Here is a 24434-nt window from a genome sequence, read left to right on the forward strand (position 1 = left end):
TGGGAAATCTGTGTGCAAACAAACTCGTTTACGTTACTACTAGTGGCACGCGTCAATGAATGCCTGCCTGTAGCGTTGTCATGTCTGAAAAATAATGATTCTATGGAATACCTATTACCGTAACAGAATATGCTGAAATCGTCGTGCACACCGGACAGCACACCTGTCACAGAACATGGTATGCTGGAACTGAAGTCGAGAACGGGTTGGTCTCGAGTGAATACGCAAGTATGGTGACAGGGTATAAAAGCATAAGCTCCCCCCTACCAGTTTGACATGAGCTATACTGAGGCGAGCACTCGCGATGTCTTCAGTACGTGTGAGTATCTTCTTAGAGTTGGATTGAGAACGCAGGACTTTATATTGGGTGGGAAAACATTAACTGACTGTGCTTTATCCCTCTTCACTTTGTTAATATGAAAGTTGTTTATGAAATGTTTTGATGGCCTCGTCGCTATATGGATAAAACGAAGTCGATGCGGCGTTCCATATTTGTTCGTCTACTTGTATGTGTATGTGACAAGTTTACTTTGTTACATGTGAACAATCGTCTTGTATTGGATTTTCATGTGTTTGTGACGGGGCCCACCTGGTATAATATTTGGCGATTCATAAATACATATTCATGATCACAATCGACTATGCTTTTAGCATAGTGGCTATTGGGGCGGTCGGGTAGCCTAGTGGTTAAAGCGTGCGCTCGTCACGCCAAAGACCCGGGTTCGAATCCCGACATGGTTACAATGTGTTAAGCCCATTTCCGGTGTCCCCTGCCGTGATAATGCTGGAATATTGCTTAAAGCGGCGTAAAACATACATGCTAGCTCATGTGAGCTATTGAAAGCGTCTTGTCGCTTGCATTTACAGGCAGCGATCTCGTATCGACTGTATGCGAGACCTTCAACTTTGAAACTCCTTTCTTGGTTCTCAAATTGTTTGTTGGTATATTTTCAGTCAACCAGTTTGGTGTTGTCCTGTCTGGTAGTGCTTGTTCTATGCAGATGGACGGCTGGAAGTAAGTACAATAATCACTAATAGCCACCTCGTACTGTCTACTTGTGTACAGGCAGATGAGATAGATTAAATGTTGCCGATGGCGCCCAAAATCGCCAGCATGAAAACGCCATGTGAAAATAGGTCTTGTGAAACGTCGGAAGAACGCGAGGTCATACTCATTGTGCATTCCAAATACCAAATCGGTCCCGCCTTGCACGTGAAATGCGTCCTTGTACCTGTTTCACGTTTAAAAACGTGCGTGTATCTCGGTCATGTAGCCTCCGCTTCCAGTATTTTACGACCAATTTTAAAGTCTTAACGCCCTCTCACCTAGTTTCCTAGCTAATGCTCCGTAATGTAACGGACCCGTGAAGATCCGGGGTAGACTTGGTCTTGAGCAACCATACTTGTAAGAGGCGACTAACGGGATTGGGTGGTCAGGCTCGCTGACTTGGTTGATGCATGTCGTTGTGTCCCAATTGCGTGGATCGATGCTCATGATGTCAATCACTGGATTGTCTTGTTCAGAATTTCTTATTTACACACCGCCGTCATATAGCTGGAATACTGCTGAGTGTGGCGTTAAACAACAAACAAAATCCACAAAGTAGCATCGGTGGCTACAGCGATTTGAAGAAACAACAAAGCATCGGTGCAATTGCATATGCCTTGTACCGCATGCTACCGTGTTCTTCAGGTGAACAATTCACTTGCCTCTGCATGTCTTTGTGACAGTACCTTCAGGAGGGCAGAATGCGCCCATCTTTTCAGATACCTGCGGTATCGTCACTATTAGATAATGGATCATAAACACGTTTGGTCAGAATCGTACAATGGACTCTGCTTTTAGCAGATTTCTTATGGATAAGAAAGTTGTCTCATTTATACGATAAGCGTTGCCGCCACACAACCCAGTTAAATACCGTCTCTCCGGGGTAGAATTAATCTTAGTTGCCAAGCTCGACTACACTTTTGGCGATACGTTTTAGAAAGGTTATTTAGCAACCATGCTTGCTGTGAAAGGCGCCTGTGCTAGTCGTACGAGGCGACTAACTGCTCGGTAGGTCGGGCTCGCTGACCTGGTTGATCCGTGGATCGATGCTCATGTCAATCACTGGATTGTCTCGTCCAGCCTCGATATAATTACCGTCGTAGTTATAGCTATTGCTGAGTGCATCGTTTTCACAAACGGCAAATGCGCGTCATATCTGACACATCGGGTACAAATGGATAAGCTAATGTCGTATTAAAAATTAAAAGATAGATCATGACACTATGACCCGCTAATTTCACCCGAGTGACCATGTTCTCACTTGTTCGTTCACCTAAAGTTACCCGAAGAGACCTTCTTGTGAACGATCCATGTTTTTGAGACATAAATGCAGAGTTAATGAGCAAAGCGCCCCCCCCCCCCCCCCTTTTTAGATTTACAATTTATCGTATTTCTTGCAGAATCATGCTCGAAGAGCTGTCCAAGCCCACTGGTCTTATACACGGCCAACTGCGTTTGCGTTCCATCATTCGGTGAGTATTCCGTGGTGGTTCTGGTAAGAATTCGTCCCAAGCAACTTTCACTGGCGACGTGTGGATCGAGTGGATCAAGCGGTCGGACTGACTGGCATGTCAATGTGTAGATTGTCTGGTCCAAACGAGATGATTCAACGGCCGTCTTCATTATAGGTTTAATATTGCTGACCGCGGCTCGGACCAGACGTGTGATTTTAATTATAATATATTCACTTCTGATTTTCAGTTTATTCAGTGCAAATGTTAGCCATCGGCCCATGCTAATTATCTTGTACAGTTTTCATTTCGGTCCATTTATACATAACACTTGGAGCTTGCAGATAATCAACTTTTTATATATTTTTATATTTTTTATATATTTTAAACATTGTTAATTTTTTTTGTAGCTAAAAATCAACTATATTTTTTATCCCATTGATGGATGGACATATTATGGAGTAGGTACATTTGGCGGAAATCTTTCTACATATTACAAATTAGCAAATTCGTCTCAATAGAACCGAAATAACAAACCTTCCAGTCTTTGTTCTTAGGATCCGGGGTAGAACAGGTCTTCAGCAACCCATGCTTGCCTTAAAAGGCGACTAACGGGATCGGGTGGTCAGGCCCGCTGACTTGGTCGGTGCATGTCATGGTATCCCAATGGCGTGGATCGATGCTCATGATGTCAATCACTGGATTGTCTGATAGACTCGATTATTTACCGCCGTCATAGTCGAAATATCGCTGTGTGCGGCGTTTAAACAAACTGTTCTCTACGTACATGTTTCGATTCATAACTGAGCTACAGCCGACTTGTGAAATAGCATACTTGAATTTACTTATTGTTACTGCATTTATATTCCCTTTCAGTACAATGCTTCAGACAAGATGAGACCAATTGTACGGCAGTCACAAAAGCCAAGTTTTGCAACACTCCGACCTACATGGTGTCGTGTCCACACAGCTGCGGCCTTTGTAGTAAGTGTATTTTCCTTGGTTAGATTCAATTGGAAAGGTCGGGTCTCACCGACCCTTAATCTCGGCCCCTAAACCTTCACCGGTTGCATCATATCCATCCCTATATTATCCATTTTTTAATGCCACTATCGTCAATCTGTTCAGAAATCCATTGGTCTTGGAATCGATACCACTTTGGTTTTTGTGTTTAACATTCTGGACTCGTATTTCTCGACACAGCAATGACTTAATGTGAAACGGCGTTTACCGTGCACTGATATCCGTAAAGACGGGAGGTAACATGGAATATTGCAAATTCAATTGATAAATGTTTACTGAAATGTGTTGCAGGCATTGGGCCAAAAAATATCGTCTTCTCGACTCCTAATCCCCCGACTATATAGATAAACATCTAGGGAAAGTACAAATCCTGAAACCTGGCCTATTGAGCCAAAATATAAATCGTAGGATTTAGATACCTGATGTAAATGTTCCTTAGACATAAGGACGTCTTTCTACTTCAACTGTTACCTAGTTAATCTGTCATTCGAGAACCTTAACGCATCTTGGTCAAGGCGTAACCCCAGTTTATTAATACTCTGGCATTCCATCTTTTCCAACTGTCAAGGGGATTTTGTCACTTCCATATTTGTACATGTATTACGCCCTCATATCAGCCCTACCCCTTTACATTTCTCCACGTCTGACAATTTTCAGAATCGGACTATGTTCCATCCTCCAAACTGGCAATCGCTTTCTTCTCGGGGAAATCGGCACTCGACTTGTACCGTAAGTATATCATGCAAATGTGGTGCCTAAACCTGTCCAAGGAATTGGTTCGCATTGCCTCCTGGTCTGGTACACGCCAGTGTACATACCCGTGGAAATCCATGTTAGAACTGGACTTCAGCAACCCACGCTTGCCCTAAAAGGCGACGAACGGAATCGGGTTGTCTGGCTCGCTGACTTGGTTGATGCATATTGTCGTATCCCAATTGCTTGGATTGATGCACGTCAATCACTGGATTGTCTGGTCCAGACTGTTATTTACAGAACGCCGTAATATAGTTGGAATGTTGCTGAGTGCGGCGTTAAACTGAAGTCACGTTGCTAAATATGCTAGGTAAATGCAGAGTGGTCTGACATTTTGACATGAGGTTTATACCAATCGTTCAAAGTTTCCCGTAGGCCAAACCGTATCGTAACTAACTTTACCTAAACTTTTTAAAGATATCCCGATTCATGAGAATACTGTAGTTAATGTCATGCCATATTAAAATATTTTTGCCACAACACAAATTACTCTTTGGTTCTCGGCAAATGTATATTTCGAGCCATCGTTATAGTAAAATATTGCTGACACTCGTAATTAGCTGACGTTTATTACAAGTCTGTTTATGGAATGTTTGCATTTTTTTAAGTGGGTAACTGTGGCGCCCCCCCACGCTTGGCAAATGGCGTCTGCAGGGCAACGCTTGGTAAGCATGGTAAACCTGCTGCCGTAGCAACCTGCGCCTGCAAACCTGGCTACAACCTCGCTGGACATGGTCTCAGTCGCTGCCAGAATAATGGGAAATGGTCTGCCCACGCCTCGACCTGCATCAGTAAGTACATGCAGAAAAACATTTGTACCACTGGGTATTACATTCAGTGTGCCCTGTTTGGAAGTGTCCACAATACCTGCTACACCTGTGAAGATCCAGGCTAGAACAGTCCTTCAGCAACCCATGCTTGTCGTAAAAGGCGACCAACAGGACGATGGTCGCTGACTTTGTTGAAGCATGCCATCGTATCCCAATTGTGTACATCAATGCTCACTAATTAAATAGCTGATATATTTCTTTGTGCGACGTGAAATTATGATTCACAATTAGCCAGATATCCGTATTTGTAATTTAAACATGTGATGTCGTCATTGTTAGATTGGTTAATAAAATCTTCAACCTATGAAGATTGTCTAACCATGTTGTCTTCAATCACGTGTTTTTTGTTTCATAGTTAAAAAGTGTGGCTCGCCTCCAGTGGTTGCTCGTGCAACTGTAAGCGCCCCTGTCACGACATTCGGCGCAACAGCAACGTACACATGTAACGTTGGATTCAGACTTCGCAGCTCGCCTTTCTCCAGATGCAAGGAGGATGGTACCTGGACGGCCATGGGTCGCATTTGTACACGTGAGTGCTTCGGCAAGCCATAACTACTGCTGCTCCTTTATCATTATTTACAAGAAATTCTTAAAATTAGAATGTCATTAAACCAATTTAACGAAGATAATTTTACAGGTTTGATTTAAAATGGTGGCACAAATGGCAGGCGTCGCCCAGACCACTATTACATTTAGCACAGAAATTGTCAATGGGTACATTATCCCCCGCCACGTAATGGAGCTTTTGGTGTGGGAACTGTCTTGGCCCATCCACTTCTCGATGGCACAAGTTTGAGAAATGAAATATTACCATGTTAGTCTGGAATGAATCGCTAAGAATGCCGTCTTAAATTCAGTGTTTAGTTAAAGCCTTTGTTCCACGATGTCTCGCTTAGTGCATGCGTGACATGACATGTGAAGTTTCCTGTTAAGAATGGCACTTTGCAATCTAATATACTTATCTAGATTTGCGTTCAAAATGTTTTCCATCTGGTCTTCACTGGAAACCAAAACTACATGAAATTTTGCATGATTATGGAAATGCTTGACAAGACGAGAGAAAACTAACGTTCCCGGGGCAGTTTTAATAGGTACCATTCACAAGTTTTTGCTTTCGATGACTTGCACTCTTCTAAAGAGGTCATGGTAGTGGTATAAACATTTAGAACTTTTCTTAATGGCGCAAATATCCATTTCCATATATCATTCCCGCTACTTGCCTTTCCCAACAAATGCAAGAGTAAATATTTGAGGAAGTTGAAAAGACGGGCTTTTGCGGCAATATGCCAAAATAATATATTTTAAATGCTTATATAAATGATTCCAATTGGTTTACATCCAGACCGTACTGAAACCCGGTCAAGAAAATTTGAAACTCCTCGGTGCACAAATGTCATTTCCTCTCTATTGCTAGGACGTCAAACTGAAGGGTGACATATGGAAGTGTACACAAAACATGACCTAATGTCATTTCCTTAACAGACAGTATCTGAAGGTGTTTGACGCCGCATTCAGCAATATTCCGGCTATATGACGGCGGTCTGTAGATAATCGAGTCTGGACCAGACAATCCACTCGTATCGTAAACATCGATCCACCCAATGGTATCGATGACATGCATCCACCAAGTCTGACCACCCGATCCCGTTAGTCGCCTCTTACGACAAGCATGGGTTGCTGAAGGCCTATTCTACCCCGGAATCTTCATGGGTATAGTTTCTTTTCTTGCAGATTTCGTGTACCGGAAAAATCTGATGCTGGTGCTCCGTATTGCTCCCCGAAATGGCGTCAGCAGTGTCGCCACATGGAGAGACGACGCCATCGCCCACGATAGCCCACTTTTGTCCACCTCCATCCCGCCGGGATGCTTCGTCATGCAAAAATCCAAGGCTTGTTCAACCCACTTTAAAAGTAGCATCGTCAAAAGCTGGGAAAAAGCTGGCATTCAAGAGGTATGTGTTTCCGTTCCAAACATGAACTTTAAAAACAGTTGCAAAACAATTCTTTTATCTCCCCCCCCCCCCCCCCCCTTGGTATATGGTTTGTAAGAGTAGAAACGGAGTGCATCATTATTTGTGGATAATGACCACTTCAAGGGACTTTTGGGGGGGGGGGGGGGGGGTGGGGTGAGGTGAGGGGGTGAGGAGAGGAATCGGTGTTCCTTAAAACACGTGCTTGTAAGAGGTTTCTAGCGGGATCGCGTCATTCTTCGTCATGTCATCAACATGTCTTTTGTATGGCAACGGCAAGACCTCACTCACTCACTCCTTTGGTAATACACATTAAAATGGTCGCCTTTCAGGTTTTTGTTATCTTGTCCAAGAATGGAAAAAGTCGCTATATCAGATTTGATGGCCGGGGCACAAGTCGCTGGAACTGGTTTCAGAAGTCCAGAATCGTATCGTCTTCATGGCCTAGAATGAAAACACAAACGTATAACAAGTTCGGCATAAGCATGTAAGTATAAGTTTCCTTCGCTTTATTGGGTTGAGCTGCGACGTAACACGATAACCTTATAGCTTGAACGTGCATTCCTGCCAATTTCGAGTCGCCCCATTTTATAAGGTCATTTACCTCCCTTTACTCTTGCCATGCTGTTTTTATTTTGTTTTAAAACATTTACCGTTAGTATCTCTTCTAAGGCTCAGTTTTTGAACTGACTGCTTTTCTAGATAGTGATACAGTGCCACGTCATATGTATGCGCACTTGCAAGCAGCCTCTTTCTTTTCTGAAAGGCTTTTTCTAAGTGTCGGGCCGCTGTTACCCGTCATGGGACAGGCTGTGTTCCTCTGTTTCTGCTGCATCACTGCAACGTAAGCTAGAGCTTGCCATATCGGACGGGGAAAATATACGTTATAAACCAAGTTTGCCCTGTCAAAAGTAGCACATTTACGAGCTTCAAACGACTCATTTCTCAACGCAGTGAGTCTGTGCTTTCCGACACATTCCTCTTGCTGTAATGGCAATGTTGCGACCGAGCTGCTCCGTTCCCAGTCGGATAAGCATCGCTCGCCCAACAAGCCCCCAAAATATCGAAGGAACAAAACGACCTACGTGCCTCGGGTTTCATTGTTGTATTTCACATGTTGCAGGTATGGATACAGAAACTGGTACATCAACCAAAGGTGGGGTAGTTGTTCTTGGGATTATGGGTGGCTGGTCGTCAAGGACACTGCCAAATCTGGGCCATGTAGATATGACAGGATCAAGAGCTTCCCAGTGATACGGTTCTCCAGCTCGGACAAATACTACTCGAACACAAACGGTACGTACAGTTCTCATTTCGGCTCATACTTGCCCATCTGTACACATTCTAGTTCATTTCTAGTTACAATGTGTGAAAGCCAATTTCAAGTATCCACCCACTGCAAGTGTCGTGAATAGTTCTCACTACCCTTTACAACAGTGATAAAAGGCGACTGAGATTGGTGTGGTCAGATTCGCTGACTCGCATGTCGTCGTATCAATTCTGTTTACTGATGTTCCATAACAAATCGCTGGAATCTCTTGTCCACTCCATTTCCAGAATAACATAGCTGGAATAATGCTGTGTGCAGCGTTAAGGCTAAGACAAATGGCCGGTGCAAGAGAATAGTTTACATCATCCGAATTGGAAAATCAACCGCGGGACTATTCCGTACACAGCCAATTCCAAACCATGGAATGCTTCTTGAAATCCTACCCTTTGCTTTAGGCCACCTACTCGACCAATTTTAGGTCTTTCCTGTTCAAAATACTTGTAACAAATTTAACCCCTTGGTTAAACTATTTGTATTAATAACCTTGCACATATTCGTTCCATCAATGTGATCTCTAATGTTATCAGGTTATAGGGTTGCTGATGCTATGGCAGTCTACGTTAAACTGGCCTCCGATGTCTGTGGCTCACCACCCACTCTGAAAGGAGCAACGGTAGCATATTCTTCAATAGCTATTGGTGCCAAGGCAACCTATTCATGCCTCAAATTCTCGGCTCCCAAAAACTCACCCGTGATAACCTGCCAAACAGATGGAACGTGGACATCGCTCAAGTTTACCTGTACATGTAAGTTCACAATTAACACTGACGCATGATTTGAAGGCTTGACAGAATTTAAGATTAAGCCATCCAGAGCTGTCCCGAAAACAATACCTTTTGCTCCCTCTTAAATCTGATTAACTCTTCCATCAGCTGGATAAGGAGCTATGATTTAGAACATCAGTATTCAATTCATGTGAATCTTCACAATTTTACTGCTACATGTACATCTCGCATTTCCACAAAGACGTACAACTCGTCGGCAAACTTTGCTTAGTTTGCATGTATCGCTACTTCACGGCGGCATTTTTTTCTTAACCCTGCTGCCAGACCACATTACATATGCTTCTCGTAAGAGGCGACTAACGGGATCGGGTGGTCAGGCTCACTTGGTTGATACATGCCTTCATATACCAATTCCGTGGGTCGATGCTCATGTCAATCACTTGATTTCTTGAACAAGGCCCGTTATATAGCTGGAATACGGCGAGTGCGGCGTTAAACCTTTTCACAACCTCGTATATTTCCAATCGACTATTGGGACACGGATACCTTGGGCACATTCGCTTTCATGTTGTCCTTTGGGCACCTAAAAGATTATGGCTTCAACCCCACGATTATTTATAGGTTTGTCGGCACCAAACACAACTTTGAGACCTGCATCCCTCCGGACTTTGCTCCCTCCAACTGTTGTTGCTCTCGGTCGTCGATAATATTTGGTTGAGGATAACAATTATGTCCACATTGGTTTAAAATGGTTAAAACTTTATATTTCATTATCACGCTTGGCATTGTTTCAACCCGGAATCCATTGCTCTTTCTGAACTTAAAAGCAAAACTGACAAAAAATTACAGTGCGATTTTTATATATTTACTTGCGAGATCCCTTCAGTCTCGGATTTTCGTCATTTCTCATTAACTTTTGCGCAAAAACTGAACACTACCTCCTCACTACGTTACACCCCAGGACTTTGTCATGACAATGCAATATTTCAGTACACGATTGCGGTGCACCGAAAGCCTTGCCCAATGCTGTGTCTTCTTCACCTTCAACCGCCGTCGGCCAGATAGCTACCTACACATGCAAACCTGGCTATACCGCAAGCGGCACACGCACAATCCTCTGCAAGGCTGGCAGTACTTGGACTACAACAAACTTCAATTGTACCAGTATGTATCTCCAACGTCAGCAACGCCTTTCCCACCTTACGGTACAAATGAAAATCTAAGACGCCACTACAGTTGGTATCGCTTACTTCAATGACGTCATTGCAATGTTACAAGTGAAATGATGAGCATAGGGACCATAACTTACAGGATTGTCTGGAATCGACGTCTAACAACCTTTTCCAATCATCATGTTTAACATATTACGCTCTTCCTAAACTTAAGATTACCACTTGTAGTTTGAATCCCATGGGACTCGACCCGAGTCGGGCACCTGACCACCAACGGTCTACGAACTAAACCAACTCGGCCATCTACTTGTATTAGAATTTGTACTGGGGTGGTCGTGTAGCCTAGTGGTGAAAGCGTAAAGCGTTCGCTCGGCACGCCGAAGACACGGGTTCGATTCCCCACATGGGTACAATGTGTGAAGCCCATTTCTGGTGCCCCCCCCCCCCCATCATCCTGTGATATTGCTGGAATATTGCTAAAAGCGACGTAAAACAATACTCGCTCACTAGAATTTGTAATAAGTATGAACTATATTTCACTATTCCAAAGCTTCGTTACAGTCCTGGCATCAAACTTGCCTATGACACGGTGCACATTTTCCGTCATAACCACATGGATCATATGAAACATTGAGGTAAAACGAGGCTAAAACGCCTAAATAAATATTGATCTCAACATCACAATTCTATATGAAATGACCCATTTTAATGAAATGTCTTGCCTTTCATTATAAAACCTGAACAATTCGCGTCATTTAATGTTTTCAGTCAAAAGCTGTGGTACACCCACTGCCGTCACGGATGCTACAGTGTCGGCACCAACTACCACCTTCCGTTCTAACGCCACATACACCTGCAACCAAGGATTCAGAAGAAGATCGGGTTCTCCCAAAGTCGTCTGCTTGTCAAGCGCCAGATGGTCTACTACTAACTTAAAGTGCTCCCGTAAGACCGCACATTTCTGTTTAAACGTTGAAGTTTCAGTTGCCTCGGCATAAGGGCGACAATGCCTTCTAGAAACAAGTGCTGGGGCTGCCCCATTGTTAAAATTCCTTAGGACTAGCAGTTTCGTATTTAGCCTACCACAAGGCACTAAAGCTCTTTCCAAGTGTTCACATCGGTACTTTCCGATCCTTTTTCTACTTTAGGTTTTGCTAGTATGTATCTGCATAATCTCCCTTTGCTTCAAAATTCAAATTCTGAATGTATAAATCTACTTTCCATATTTATGGGAAGATAGTATTTCACTGGTACAGTGTCATCTTTCCTTCGTCTTAGAAGCATAGTTGCTGAATACTAACCCGAATCTGTCTAACGCCTCACTCGGCAATATGACAGTTGTCTGTAAATGAGTCTAGCTGAAACAATCCAGTGATGTCATCGATGGGATATTATATGCATCAGTCAAGTCGGCGAGCCCGACTACCCAATCCCATCCGACGCATTTTACGACAAGCATTGGTTGCTGAAGATCTATTCCACCCCGAATTTTCCCGGTTATTAAATGTACAGGTATTACTTGACCAGCTAAAATGGAATAAATATCCAACTTTGATTAAATAAAAACTTAATTTGCCCAACTATTTGCGATACAATGCATTTCGAAAGCTTCATGAACATTCCTGTCACACGCTTTGACCCTCGCCTCGAACGCAGATGCTTTTTATCGGCAAAAGTTACTGCACTTTGTCTAAATAGTCAACTTGTCATACCTCTACAGCTAAAATTTCTATCGTCATATACAATTTTTCCTTTGCAGAATTTGCCTACATAAACGGGTATGTTTTGGGTATGAGGATTATTCCTGGTAACGGCGTCAGCTCTGCCAACACTTGGAAAAATCCGTCTATCAAGCTGGACTTCCCTGTGCCCGCGTCTCTGCAGCCTGGTTGCCTAGGGCCCGACACACGTCTCCCCTGTAAGACGCATTTCAGGAGCACGCTGGTTAACTATTGGTCAAAGATCGGCTTACAGAGGGTAATCTGACAGAATTCATTGTGCCCAGTATTTGTCTTTGAAACGTCAGATGCATAACCATTGGTGCATAACTATTTCAAATTTCCCGGATGTAATGTGTACATATATCTACAGGCGCTAATCAAGGTATAATCATTTTTCGGTATCGCTTTCTATTGGGTAGCTCTACAACCGAATAACTTATTACTGGTTATAACTATCAACCTTGCCAGAAGATAACGATATCTTGTCAAACAAGTTGTCCAGTCTCAACCCACGCCGACCTGGGCAGGAATGTCTTGGCTCAATTGTCGAGATATATCGCTCGCTAATGGTCGCTCGGTACACGTGGGCGACCCTAGGGCGTGCAGAGTTGCGTCACTTCGCACACCAGAAACCTGTAACCGGACGTTCATCACATCAGTCTATACCATCCGACCGACAGTGATAGTTACAATTTAATGTTGCATCGGCATTGTTTCAGCCATTTAGCGACAAGACAATATTATTAACAAGTGTTTAACGCCGCAATCGGCAGTATTTCGGCTATATGACGCAGGTCAATAGCCTGGATCAGACAATCCAGTGATTGACATGAGGATCGATCGATGCAATTGAGATACGATGACATGCAGCGACCAAGTGGGCGAGCCTGACCACCCGATCCCGTAAGTCGCCTCCTACGACAAGCATAAGTCACCTTTTACTGCAAGCATGGGTAGCTTAAGACGTTTGGCTTGTTTTACCACAGAGCTTCACGGCTCGTATTGACAAATGACTTGTGAATACAATGGTGACTTACTTAAATGCTGTTCGAAGCGGTATTAGCCCCAACTCTTATTTTGAAAGGAGATGAACTTGGAAGTTTTACAAGACGTGGTTCATTTTTTTTCTTACAGGTGCGCATCGTCCTCCTCAAAAATAGAAAGGCAGTAAGGATATTGGAATTCAACGCAAAAGGAACGAACTACCTCACTTGGTTCTCCAGACACAAATTGATGAGATCCACTTGGAAAAATCTTCCTTACAAATCTTCAATGAACTATTTCCGGATCCTTGGGTGGGTACCTCTTGTAATTGTAGTATACTCTACTATCGCTGCTAAATTTGATAATATTAATATATTGACGTTAACGGACCTGTCGCTACAATGAAACGCAATAGGAACATGGCAGCCTCGCCCTAGGCTTCAGTTGGACAAAACTCAATATATAGTATTGAGAATACCTACTGATAGGCAGACCGCCTCCGTTTTCATGTGGTAGAGTGGAAGGTCAAAGGGTTCGAACCCGGGCCCCGTCATATGAACATGCGTTAAAAGATGGTACTTGTTACCCTGTCTGGGGGCTCGGCATTAAGGAGTTAAAACAAGGACTGGTCGGCTCAGTCGGTATACTGACTGAGTGGGGATATTCATGTTAAACTGAGATATGGTATCTCGGTGAGCTAGCACTATAAATTGGCATCAGTCCCGTCTAGTTCAAGCAGCCACACGCACGCCGCTATGTAAGTGCAATAATCTTCGTGATGTTAAACCCAACATCACCTCACTGTTGGCAGACTTGATGTCGCTTTACACTTTCTATTTCACTATTTTTTTGCAGGCCCTCATCCTACAGGAACTGGTACATCAACAGAGGATTTGGCGGATGCAATAACGACAACGGATGGCTTGTTGTAAAAGATTCAGCTGCTGGTTATTGCTCGTACGATAAAGGAAAGAGTTTTCCGAGGATACGTTATTCAAACTACAAGAACCATGAAAGAGCAACGGGTACGTACCTACTCGTTTTATATAAATTGAGATTATATATATATATATATAAATTTTGACATACCGTCAAGTTTACATGACGTTCCATTCCTAGTATGATATATAGGAAGGCGTTCTCGCCGTGCCACATTGCCTCCCTGCCACATTGCCTCCCTGGTTCAGTTAAGGCATCTGCCTGGAGGTCGGTACTTCCATACCGAAAGAAAAGATACTTGCAACCTGCAAGAAGACCTCCCCCCCCGACAGAATCGGGTGGTCAGGCTCGCTCACTTGGTTGATGCATGTCATTGTATCCCAATAGCGTAGATCGATGCACATGTCAATCACGGGATTGTCCGGTCCAGACTAAATTTACAGCTGGAATATTGCCGAGTGCGGCGCTTTTAAACAATGTAACTGCCTTGCTTAATCTTCCATACACGATTATCAACTGTACTATAAGTCAAAACGGAATGTATTGGCCGCAAATATTCGGCGAGCTTAAACGGGATCTGTCGTTCGTCAACTGCTTAAGACAAGCAGTCGCCTTTTACGGCGAGCGTGTGTTGCTAAAGACCTATCCTAACCCGGATCTTCACGGGTCCCTTTATCCACTAAATCTTTATTTTGTGAAAATGTAATCAAATGACATTGGTTTTAGGCTATGCCACGGCTGACACCATGCTAATCCTCCTAAAGCTGGCTACTGACGTCTGTGGCCCCCCTCCCGCTGTACCCAACTCTCAGGTCGCCTTTCCCTCGCTAGCTGTGAACACCGTTGCCACCTACACCTGTAATGCTGGCTACAACCTTATCGGAAAAGCCACCACCCGCTGTCTTTCGGACAGCAAGAGAGAAGCCCCCGCATTTTCCTGCAAGAGTAAGTCCACAAAGCCAGACATCGAGTCTCCGCACTTGATTGCGCAACTAGAACTGCCGTTTACAAGAACTCGGCCAAGTCATTGACAGGGTTGGCCTAATGATTGTTTTCATTGATTACGTCACTTCACAAATGGGTATTGGATAGGTATATGATGTCGTGTACCGATCTGTGTACAGATACATAGTCTGAGACACTACAAAATGTCCCATGCCCCGACGAAGTTTCACGGATTAAAAACCCATTGACTAGCAGACGACATACAAAAAAAGTTACTTCCCTTAACCTAGGTTCATCGGAAAGCATTAGGTAAACTTCAGCTCAACGATACTTGTGCCAAGTGAGCAAGTTGCCTAAGGTCTTAAGAATATTTCTCAGGCGCTACAAGGAAAGTAATTGCCTGCTTTAACAAAAATCAAGTCTTTTAGACCTCGGAACTTAAATAAATGCAGTTAATATACAAAATATGTAAATATTCAAACTACTCGATCAGTGCTAATTGGGCCGTGGCACAAATACAGCGTATCTTTTTTTTTTTTTTTTTTTTAATGCCTATAGTCTGTTTCTGCTATGTCAATTTGGACTTAGTTTTATTTTGAATGTTGAAAGTGCCAACAAATTACCTCCTGTAAAGTACATTTTGTATTGAGCACTGAGATAAAACTAGCACATCAAGACTAGTACTTTTTCAGTTATTTCGTATTTACAGCTACGTAACACTGTCGATTTTTAAATTGAGAAACAGTTGGTGTTTTTTCCATTTCCGTGAGTACTTTAGTATCTTGATGTAAGGCGAGATAAACATGGTCCATATTTGCTAATTTAGATGTCGTGGTCCTTAACAAATGTACTCAACCTTTACTTATGTAATGGATCCTTAAATATTCACCGTTTTTTATGGCTGTTTTTGTTTTTTTAAAGAAACGGATTGCGGGAAACCACCAGCAATAACCCACGCTACAGTAGCTAAGACGCCTTTCTCATCCATTGCCACGTACACATGCAACCAGGGATACATAAAAAGATCTGGCTCTACCACTATTGCCTGTCAAGCAAACGGGAAATGGGCTGCAAGCAATTTAAGATGCTCTTGTGAGTAATTTTCATGGTTCAAAGTGATTCTTCTATTATAGATATAAGTAAAGAATAAACTCCGAAGACGCGTCAATAGTTGTGCACGGGGTTTGGTCAGACAAGATATAAACGGATACACAAGATATAAACGGTAACTTTGAGAATTTATTAAACAACTCTCCCGCGTATGATGATGACGGCAATGTTGGTACAAGTAATCTATGACCAAATTGCCTAATCACCCTGATGAGGAACTGAAGCTTTTGCTTTCTTCGGTCGGTGCAACATCCACTGGCAATTTCCACATAGAACTCGGCACTTCATCTGATGAAATTATTCCTTGCAGTCAAGGATTTAATACTGTGGAGATTGCACGACAAAAAGCAGAAACTCCCCTGCCACCTCCCTTAAGTCTGGTATCGCGCCATTTCGGTGGGCCACTCTCTTCATTTGAATTGCAAGATTTGGAAAGATCTGCTAAAAGTAAAAATACTTTTAAAAAATGTGACTGGTCCTTCGGTTACTGTCTACTTGGTACAAAGCAAAATGGAAAGGACAAGTAGACATGTATCTTTTACAAGCGTCTGACGGCGAGTTAAACCAAATGTTTATCGTCTTCATAACGGAGGTAAAAAAAATAAAAGGTGAAGACTACCATGGCAATAACCTCCATGCCGCCTCCCCCCACCCCCCCTGCTTATCTACTGCTGGAACACCAATATAATGCCACCCTCCTATCGTATCATCCACACGTGGTCTGACTGTTTCCGTCCCGCTGGAAATTTGTCTTGAGCGTCTGTCGTATGTGTAAATGTTCTAAAATGCTGATTATGCATTGTAGGAACAGTTGAAGCCACACTTCGAACAATACAGACCCGTCAAGATCCGGGGTAGAATAGGTCTTCAACCCATGCTTGCCGTAAAAGGCGACTATGCTTGTTAGGCGACTAACGGGGGATCGGGTGGTCATGCTCGCTGACGTGGTTCATGCATGTCATGGTTTCCAATTGCGTGGATCGATGCTCCTGTCATTCACTGGATTGTCTGGACCAGACTCGATTATTTACAGACGGACGTCATATGGCTGGAATATTGCCGAGTCCGGTTAAACAACAAACAAATCGAACAGTACATTGAACGACCATTGTCAGTGTATGAAAAAAACAAGTTGATTTCAACCCATATCTCTAGTACAGCATTTCTATTAACTGCCACAGTTTAAGCCTCTACGGTAAATACACGAGTAGTTTTCGTGAGACATTGCATCCATGTCTTAATATTGTGCTACCCAGAGTTGGAGATGTGCAATGGATTTCTACTTCAGATTTCGTATACATTGGGAACAATATACTCGCTATGAGGATAGTATCTGGAAACAGAGTGTCTTCGGTATCTACGTGGAAGAACAAAAAGATATTCTACGATGCCCCGATTTCAAAGTCGTTGCAAGCCGGATGCCTCACAGGAAATGCAGCTCTACCCTGCACTAAACACTTCAGAAGTGTCCTTGTCAACAACTGGTCAAAAATTGGAGTCAAGCAGGTAATTTCAGTCCGCTGAACATTCCCTCCAGTTGGAAACACTTAAACGGTTGCCAGTTTCCCTCTAGTCCCTATCAATTGTAAACGAGCATAATAACCAAGTTCTGAACTAAAAAAATCTTTCATCGTAGTTATCGTCGCTTGTGGTTTTTTTCTCCTTTAAATTTTACATCGCTCAACCATATTCCCTTTATATTCATAAACCTTTTTTTTGCTAACCTGTCCAATATGTTCGTAAAAGATACTACTCTCAACTTTAATGACCATAAATACATACATACACCATGAAGATCCAAGGTAGCATGGGTCTTGAGCAACCCATACTTGTAAGGGGCGACCTACGGGATCGGGTGGTCAAGCTCGCTGACTTTGATGCATCGTATCCCAATTGAGTGGATCGATGTTCATGATGTAAATCACTGGTTTGTCTAGTCCCGACTGGATTATTTACAGAGTGCTGTCATTTAGCTGGGATATTACCGAGTGCGGCGTTAAACATCAACAAACGTAGTGATATCCGTGTTCGCACGACTCGCATACTAAATGAACACACGCTTATGATGGCATGATGTTATACAACCGATTGTTTATGGTAATGGTTGTCACTTTTATTTATTAAACATTGTCGTGTCGACTTTTTACAAGCACTCGGCAATATATTTCGATTTTTAAATGGATAAGATTGATTATTTTTCTTAGGTCCACGTCTTGATCATGAAATCTGGGAGGTTGATGAAGAAATTGATATTCAATGGTGTTCGTTCGTCCTCGACCAAATGGTTGTCAAAATCACGACTCCTAAAATCGTCGTGGAAAGATTTGGGAAAGAGAAGCCGTACGAACTACTTTTCCTTAAACGGGTAAGAATTTTATTGCCTGACTGAATTGACCTTCACGATACCGCGTTAAAAATGATCTGAAGCAACCCATGCTTCAGTGGGGCGACCCCCCGCATGCTTATCCTTATATCCCAACGGGGTGGATCGATGCTCATGCCAATCACTGGATTCTCTGCTCCAGACTTGCATCTACACTAGCATGCTTGACAATCAATTCGATCCTGATGTATTTACTTTGTGGGTTCTTGAACACGGGGAATACAGTGTCGTGGGTGTTACTTCAGAACTAACTCGAGCAAACGCTGAGACGGACAACTGGCCGTAACATTTAGGCGGTCTGTTAGCCTAGCACTTAAAGCGTTCGCTCGTCACGCCAAAGAACTGGGTTTTATTCCTGAAAGGGATGAAATATGTGAAACACATTTTGGTGCCTCCCTCCCCTCAGAACAGTCTGTCTTGGTTGATTTGATGCTGACGAGTGAAATAATTACTGGCAATGTATAAGATTCATCTTGCAAACTTTTCTTTAATTCAAATGTCTTCCATCCAGGGCCAGATCATTTAGGCGGTGGTACATCAGTCGATCCTGGGGCGGTTGCAACTCTGATAGGGGATGGCTTCTGGTTAAAGACTCTGCATCAGGCACATGTAGATACGACAAGGGGTCCAGTTTTCCGAGAATTCGGTACTCGCGCAAGTCTACATATGACAAGTCTTACAGTAAGCAGTCCATCTAACTGGAAACTTATGGTTGGTCTCGCTGCATCACTTTCTACTTGCCTTGAAAAACTACAGGCAACTAAATGCAACGTGTAGACTGTGGTCACGAGATTAATGTCTTGTTGGACATTGCTGAAGTCCATACCTGACATTTGTTATTTTTTCGTAAATATACATTGGCTAACTTTTAAGGTGTAAGTTGTTACAAAGATAAACTATTGCCTTTTTTTTCTCGGTGAAAAGTTCCATTTGGCCCTCCGATTTAAGTATATAATTTTAATAAAATATATTTTTTGATAACATTTGACAATATTATAATGCTTAAGATACTATCGTAACTTCTCTTCCCAATTCTTTATACAGAATACGCAATGGCGGATACTATGTTAATACTTCTAAAACTGGCTACCGATGTATGCGGCCCTCCTCCAACTGTTAAAAGATCAACCGTCAAATATACCTCCCTCGCTGTTGGCGCTAGGGCTGTATACACATGCCACAGGGGATTCCAAGCTACACGCACCCCATCAATAAGATGTTTAGCCGACAGCACCTGGACAAAAGTCGCCTTTAGTTGTAAACGTGAGTATTTGAAGACCTGGCTCTGTTCGCGTTTTAATCCCTGTGGAATGCTAGGTAAGAACACATTTGTAAGATTAGCTTGTCGGGCTAGCTTACTTCATGTTGTCGTTCCGATGACGTGAATCGCATTTATGACCCGTGAAAATCGGGGGTAGAATAGCTCTTCAACCCGTCAAATAGCTGGAATACTGCCGAGTGCAGTTTGAAACAATGAACGAATAAAAAACAAAGCATCGGTGCAATTGCATATGCCTTGTACCGCATGCTACCGTGTTCTTCAGGTGAACAATTCACTTGCCTCTGCATGTCTTTGTGACAGTACCTTCAGGAGGGCAGAATGCGCCCATCTTTTCAGATACCTGCGGTATCGTCACTATTAGATAATGGATCATAAACACGTTTGGTCAGAATCGTACAATGGACTCTGCTTTTAGCAGATTTCTTATGGATAAGAAAGTTGTCCCATTTATAGGATGAGCGTTGCCACCATACCACCCAGCTAAAATGTATTGCGTTTACCGTCTCTCCGGGATAGAATTGGATAGAATTAATCTTAGATGCCGGGTCATAACCAGTTGTAAGTACATTAAGGTGACCTATGACACCTTGACGACAGGTGACAACGGGTGCATAATGCCTATAGTCTGTTTCTGCTATGTCAATTTGGACTTAATTTGTTGGCACTTTCAACATTCAAAATAAAACTACCTCCTGTAAAGTACATTTTGTATTGAGCACTGAGATAAAACTAGCACATCAAGACTAGTACTTTTTCAGTTATTTCGTATTTACAGCTACGTAACACTGTCGATTTTTAAATTGAGAAACAGTTGGTGTTTTTTCCATTTCCGTGAGTACTTTAGTATCTTGATGTAAGGCGAGATAAACATGGTCCATATTTGCTAATTTAGATGTCGTGGTCCTTAACAAATGTACTCAACCTTGACTTATGTAATGGATCCTTAAATATTCACCTTTTTTTATGGCTGTTTTTGTTTTTTTAAAGAAACGGATTGCGGGAAACCACCAGCAATAACCCACGCTACAGTAGCTAAGACGCCTTTCTCATCCATTGCCACGTACACATGCATCCAGGGATACATAAAAAGATCTGGCTCTACCACTATTGCCTGTCAAGCAAACGGGAAATGGGCTGCAAGCAATTTAAGATGCTCTTGTGAGTAATTTTCATGGTTCAAAGTGATTCTTCTATTATAGATATAAGTAAAGAATAAACTCCGAAGACGCGTCAATAGTTGTGCACGGGGTTTGGTCAGACAAGATATAAACAGATACACAAGATATAAACGGTAACTTTGAGAATTTATTAAACAACTCTCCCGCGTATGATGATGACGGCAATGTTGGTACAAGTAATCTATGACCAAATTGCCTAATCACCCTGATGAGGAACTGAAGCTTTTGCTTTCTTCGGTCGGTGCAACATCCACTGGCAATTTCCACATAGAACTCGGCACTTCATCTGATGAAATTATTCCTTGCAGTCAAGGATTTAATACTGTGGAGATTGCACGACAAAAAGCAGAAACTCCCCTGCCACCTCCCTTAAGTCTGGTATCGCGCCATTTCGGTGGGCCACTCTCTTCATTTGAATTGCAAGATTTGGAAAGATCTGCTAAAAGTAAAAATACTTTTAAAAAATGTGACTGGTCCTTCGGTTACTGTCTACTTGGTACAAAGCAAAATGGAAAGGACAAGTAGACATGTATCTTTTACAAGCGTCTGACGGCGAGTTAAACCAAATGTTTATCGTCTTCATAACGGAGGTAAAAAAAAATAAAAGGTGAAGACTACCATGGCAATAACCTCCATGCCGCCCCCCCCCCCCCCCCCCCCCCTGCTTATCTACTGCTGGAACACCAATATAATGCCACCCTCCTATCGTATCATCCACACGTGGTCTGACTGTTTCCGTCCCGCTGGAAATTTGTCTTGAGCGTCTGTCGTATGTGTAAATGTTCTAAAATGCTGATTATGCATTGTAGGAACAGTTGAAGCCACACTTCGAACAATACAGACCCGTCAAGATCCGGGGTAGAATAGGTCTTCAACCCATGCTTGCCGTAAAAGGCGACTATGCTTGTTAGGCGACTAACGGGGGATCGGGTGGTCATGCTCGCTGACGTGGTTCATGCATGCTGACGTGGTTCATGCATGTCATGGTTTCCAATTGCGTGGATCGATGCTCCTGTCATTCACTGGATTGTCTGGACCAGACTCGATTATTTACAGACGGACGTCATATGGCTGGAATATTGCCGAGTCCGGTTAAACAACAAACAAATCGAACAGTACATTGAACGACCATTGTCAGTGTATGAAAAAAACAAGTTGATTTCAACCCATATCTCTAGTACAGCATTTCTATTAACTGCCACAGTTTAAGCCTCTACGGTAAATACACGAGTAGTTTTCGTGAGACATTGCATCCATGTCTTAATATTGTGCTACCCAGAATTGGAGATGTGCAATGGATTTCTACTTCAGATTTCGTATACATTGGGAACAATATACTCGCTATGAGGATAGTATCTGGAAACAGAGTGTCTTCGGTATCTACGTGGAAGAACAAAAAGATATTCTACGATGCCCCGATTTCAAAGTCGTTGCAAGCCGGATGCCTCACAGGAAATGCAGCTCTACCCTGCACTAAACACTTCAGAAGTGTCCTTGTCAACAACTGGTCAAAAATTGGAGTCAAGCAGGTAATTTCAGTCCGCTGAACATTCCCTCCAGTTGGAAACACTTAAACGGTTGCCAGTTTCCCTTTAGTCCCTATCAATTGTAAACGAGCATAATAACCAAGTTCTGAACTAAAAAAATCTTTCATCGTAGTTATCGTCGCTTGTGGTTTTTTTCTCCTTTAAATTTTACATCGCTCAACCATATTCCCTTTATATTCATAAACCTTTTATTTGCTAACCTGTCCAATATGTTCGTAAAAGATACTACTCTCAACTTTAATGACCATAAATACATACATACACCATGAAGATCCAAGGTAGCATGGGTCTTGAGCAACCCATACTTGTAAGGGGCGACTTACGGGATCGGGTGGTCAAGCTCGCTGACTTTGATGCATCGTATCCCAATTGAGTGGATCGATGTTCATGATGTAAATCACTGGTTTGTCTAGTCCCGACTGGATTATTTACAGAGTGCTGTCATTTAGCTGGGATATTACCGAGTGCGGCGTTAAACATCAACAAACGTAGTGATATCCGTGTTCGCACGACTCGCATACTAAATGAACACACGCTTATGATGGCATGATGTTATACAACCGATTGTTTATGGTAATGGTTGTCACTTTTATTTATTAAACATTGTCGTGTCGACTTTTTACAAGCACTCGGCAATATATTTCGATTTTTAAATGGATAAGATTGATTATTTTTCTTAGGTCCACGTCTTGATCATGAAATCTGGGAGGTTGATGAAGAAATTGATATTCAATGGTGTTCGTTCGTCCTCGACCAAATGGTTGTCAAAATCACGACTCCTAAAATCGTCGTGGAAAGATTTGGGAAAGAGAAGCCGTACGAACTACTTTTCCTTAAACGGGTAAGAATTTTATTGCCTGACTGAATTGACCTTCACGATACCGCGTTAAAAATGATCTGAAGCAACCCATGCTTCAGTGGGGCGACCCCCCGCATGCTTATCCTTATATCCCAACGGGGTGGATCGATGCTCATGCCAATCACTGGATTCTCTGCTCCAGACTTGCATCTACACTAGCATGCTTGACAATCAATTCGATCCTGATGTATTTACTTTGTGGGTTCTTGAACACGGGGAATACAGTGTCGTGGGTGTTACTTCAGAACTAACTCGAGCAAACGCTGAGACGGACAACTGGCCGTAACATTTAGGCGGTCTGTTAGCCTAGCACTTAAAGCGTTCGCTCGTCACGCCAAAGAACTGGGTTTTATTCCTGAAAGGGATGAAATATGTGAAACACATTTTGGTGCCTCCCTCCCCTCAGAACAGTCTGTCTTGGTTGATTTGATGCTGACGAGTGAAATAATTACTGGCAATGTATAAGATTCATCTTGCAAACTTTTCTTTAATTCAAATGTCTTCCATCCAGGGCCAGATCATTTAGGCGGTGGTACATCAGTCGATCCTGGGGCGGTTGCAACTCTGATAGGGGATGGCTTCTGGTTAAAGACTCTGCATCAGGCACATGTAGATACGACAAGGGGTCCAGTTTTCCGAGAATTCGGTACTCGCGCAAGTCTACATATGACAAGTCTTACAGTAAGCAGTCCATCTAACTGGAAACTTATGGTTGGTCTCGCTGCATCACTTTCTACTTGCCTTGAAAAACTACAGGCAACTAAATGCAACGTGTAGACTGTGGTCACGAGATTAATGTCTTGTTGGACATTGCTGAAGTCCATACCTGACATTTGTTATTTTTTCGTAAATATACATTGGCTAACTTTTAAGGTGTAAGTTGTTACAAAGATAAACTATTGCCTTTTTTTTCTCGGTGAAAAGTTCCATTTGGCCCTCCGATTTAAGTATATAATTTTAATAAAATATATTTTTTGATAACATTTGACAATATTATAATGCTTAAGATACTATCGTAACTTCTCTTCCCAATTCTTTATACAGAATACGCAATGGCGGATACTATGTTAATACTTCTAAAACTGGCTACCGATGTATGCGGCCCTCCTCCAACTGTTAAAAGATCAACCGTCAAATATACCTCCCTCGCTGTTGGCGCTAGGGCTGTATACACATGCCACAGG

At 42.6% G+C, this 24434-nt stretch overlaps 1 protein-coding gene across 1 annotated transcript; it reads left to right on the forward strand.

The window, feature by feature from the left end:
• Window positions 1-304: 304 nt before the first annotated feature.
• Window positions 305-20031, forward strand: LOC139459481 (sushi, von Willebrand factor type A, EGF and pentraxin domain-containing protein 1-like). Its single transcript, XM_071240921.1, has 23 exons — window positions 305-319; window positions 955-1015; window positions 2449-2520; window positions 3376-3483; window positions 4180-4251; window positions 4884-5066; window positions 5461-5634; window positions 6837-7057; window positions 7408-7562; window positions 8199-8371; window positions 8933-9151; window positions 10121-10294; window positions 11071-11247; window positions 12062-12279; window positions 13158-13318; window positions 13863-14032; window positions 14673-14891; window positions 15813-15983; window positions 17290-17507; window positions 18206-18366; window positions 18896-19065; window positions 19429-19647; window positions 19967-20031. The coding sequence occupies exons 1-23, from the start codon at window positions 305-307 to the stop codon at window positions 20029-20031; spliced, it is 3576 nt and encodes a 1191-aa protein (XP_071097022.1).
• Window positions 20032-24434: the final 4403 nt, after the last annotated feature.

This window comes from Haliotis cracherodii, unplaced genomic scaffold (genome assembly GCF_022045235.1).
Source record: "Haliotis cracherodii isolate W230 unplaced genomic scaffold, xgHalCrac1.p SCAF_13, whole genome shotgun sequence".
NCBI lineage: Eukaryota > Metazoa > Mollusca > Gastropoda > Lepetellida > Haliotidae > Haliotis > Haliotis cracherodii.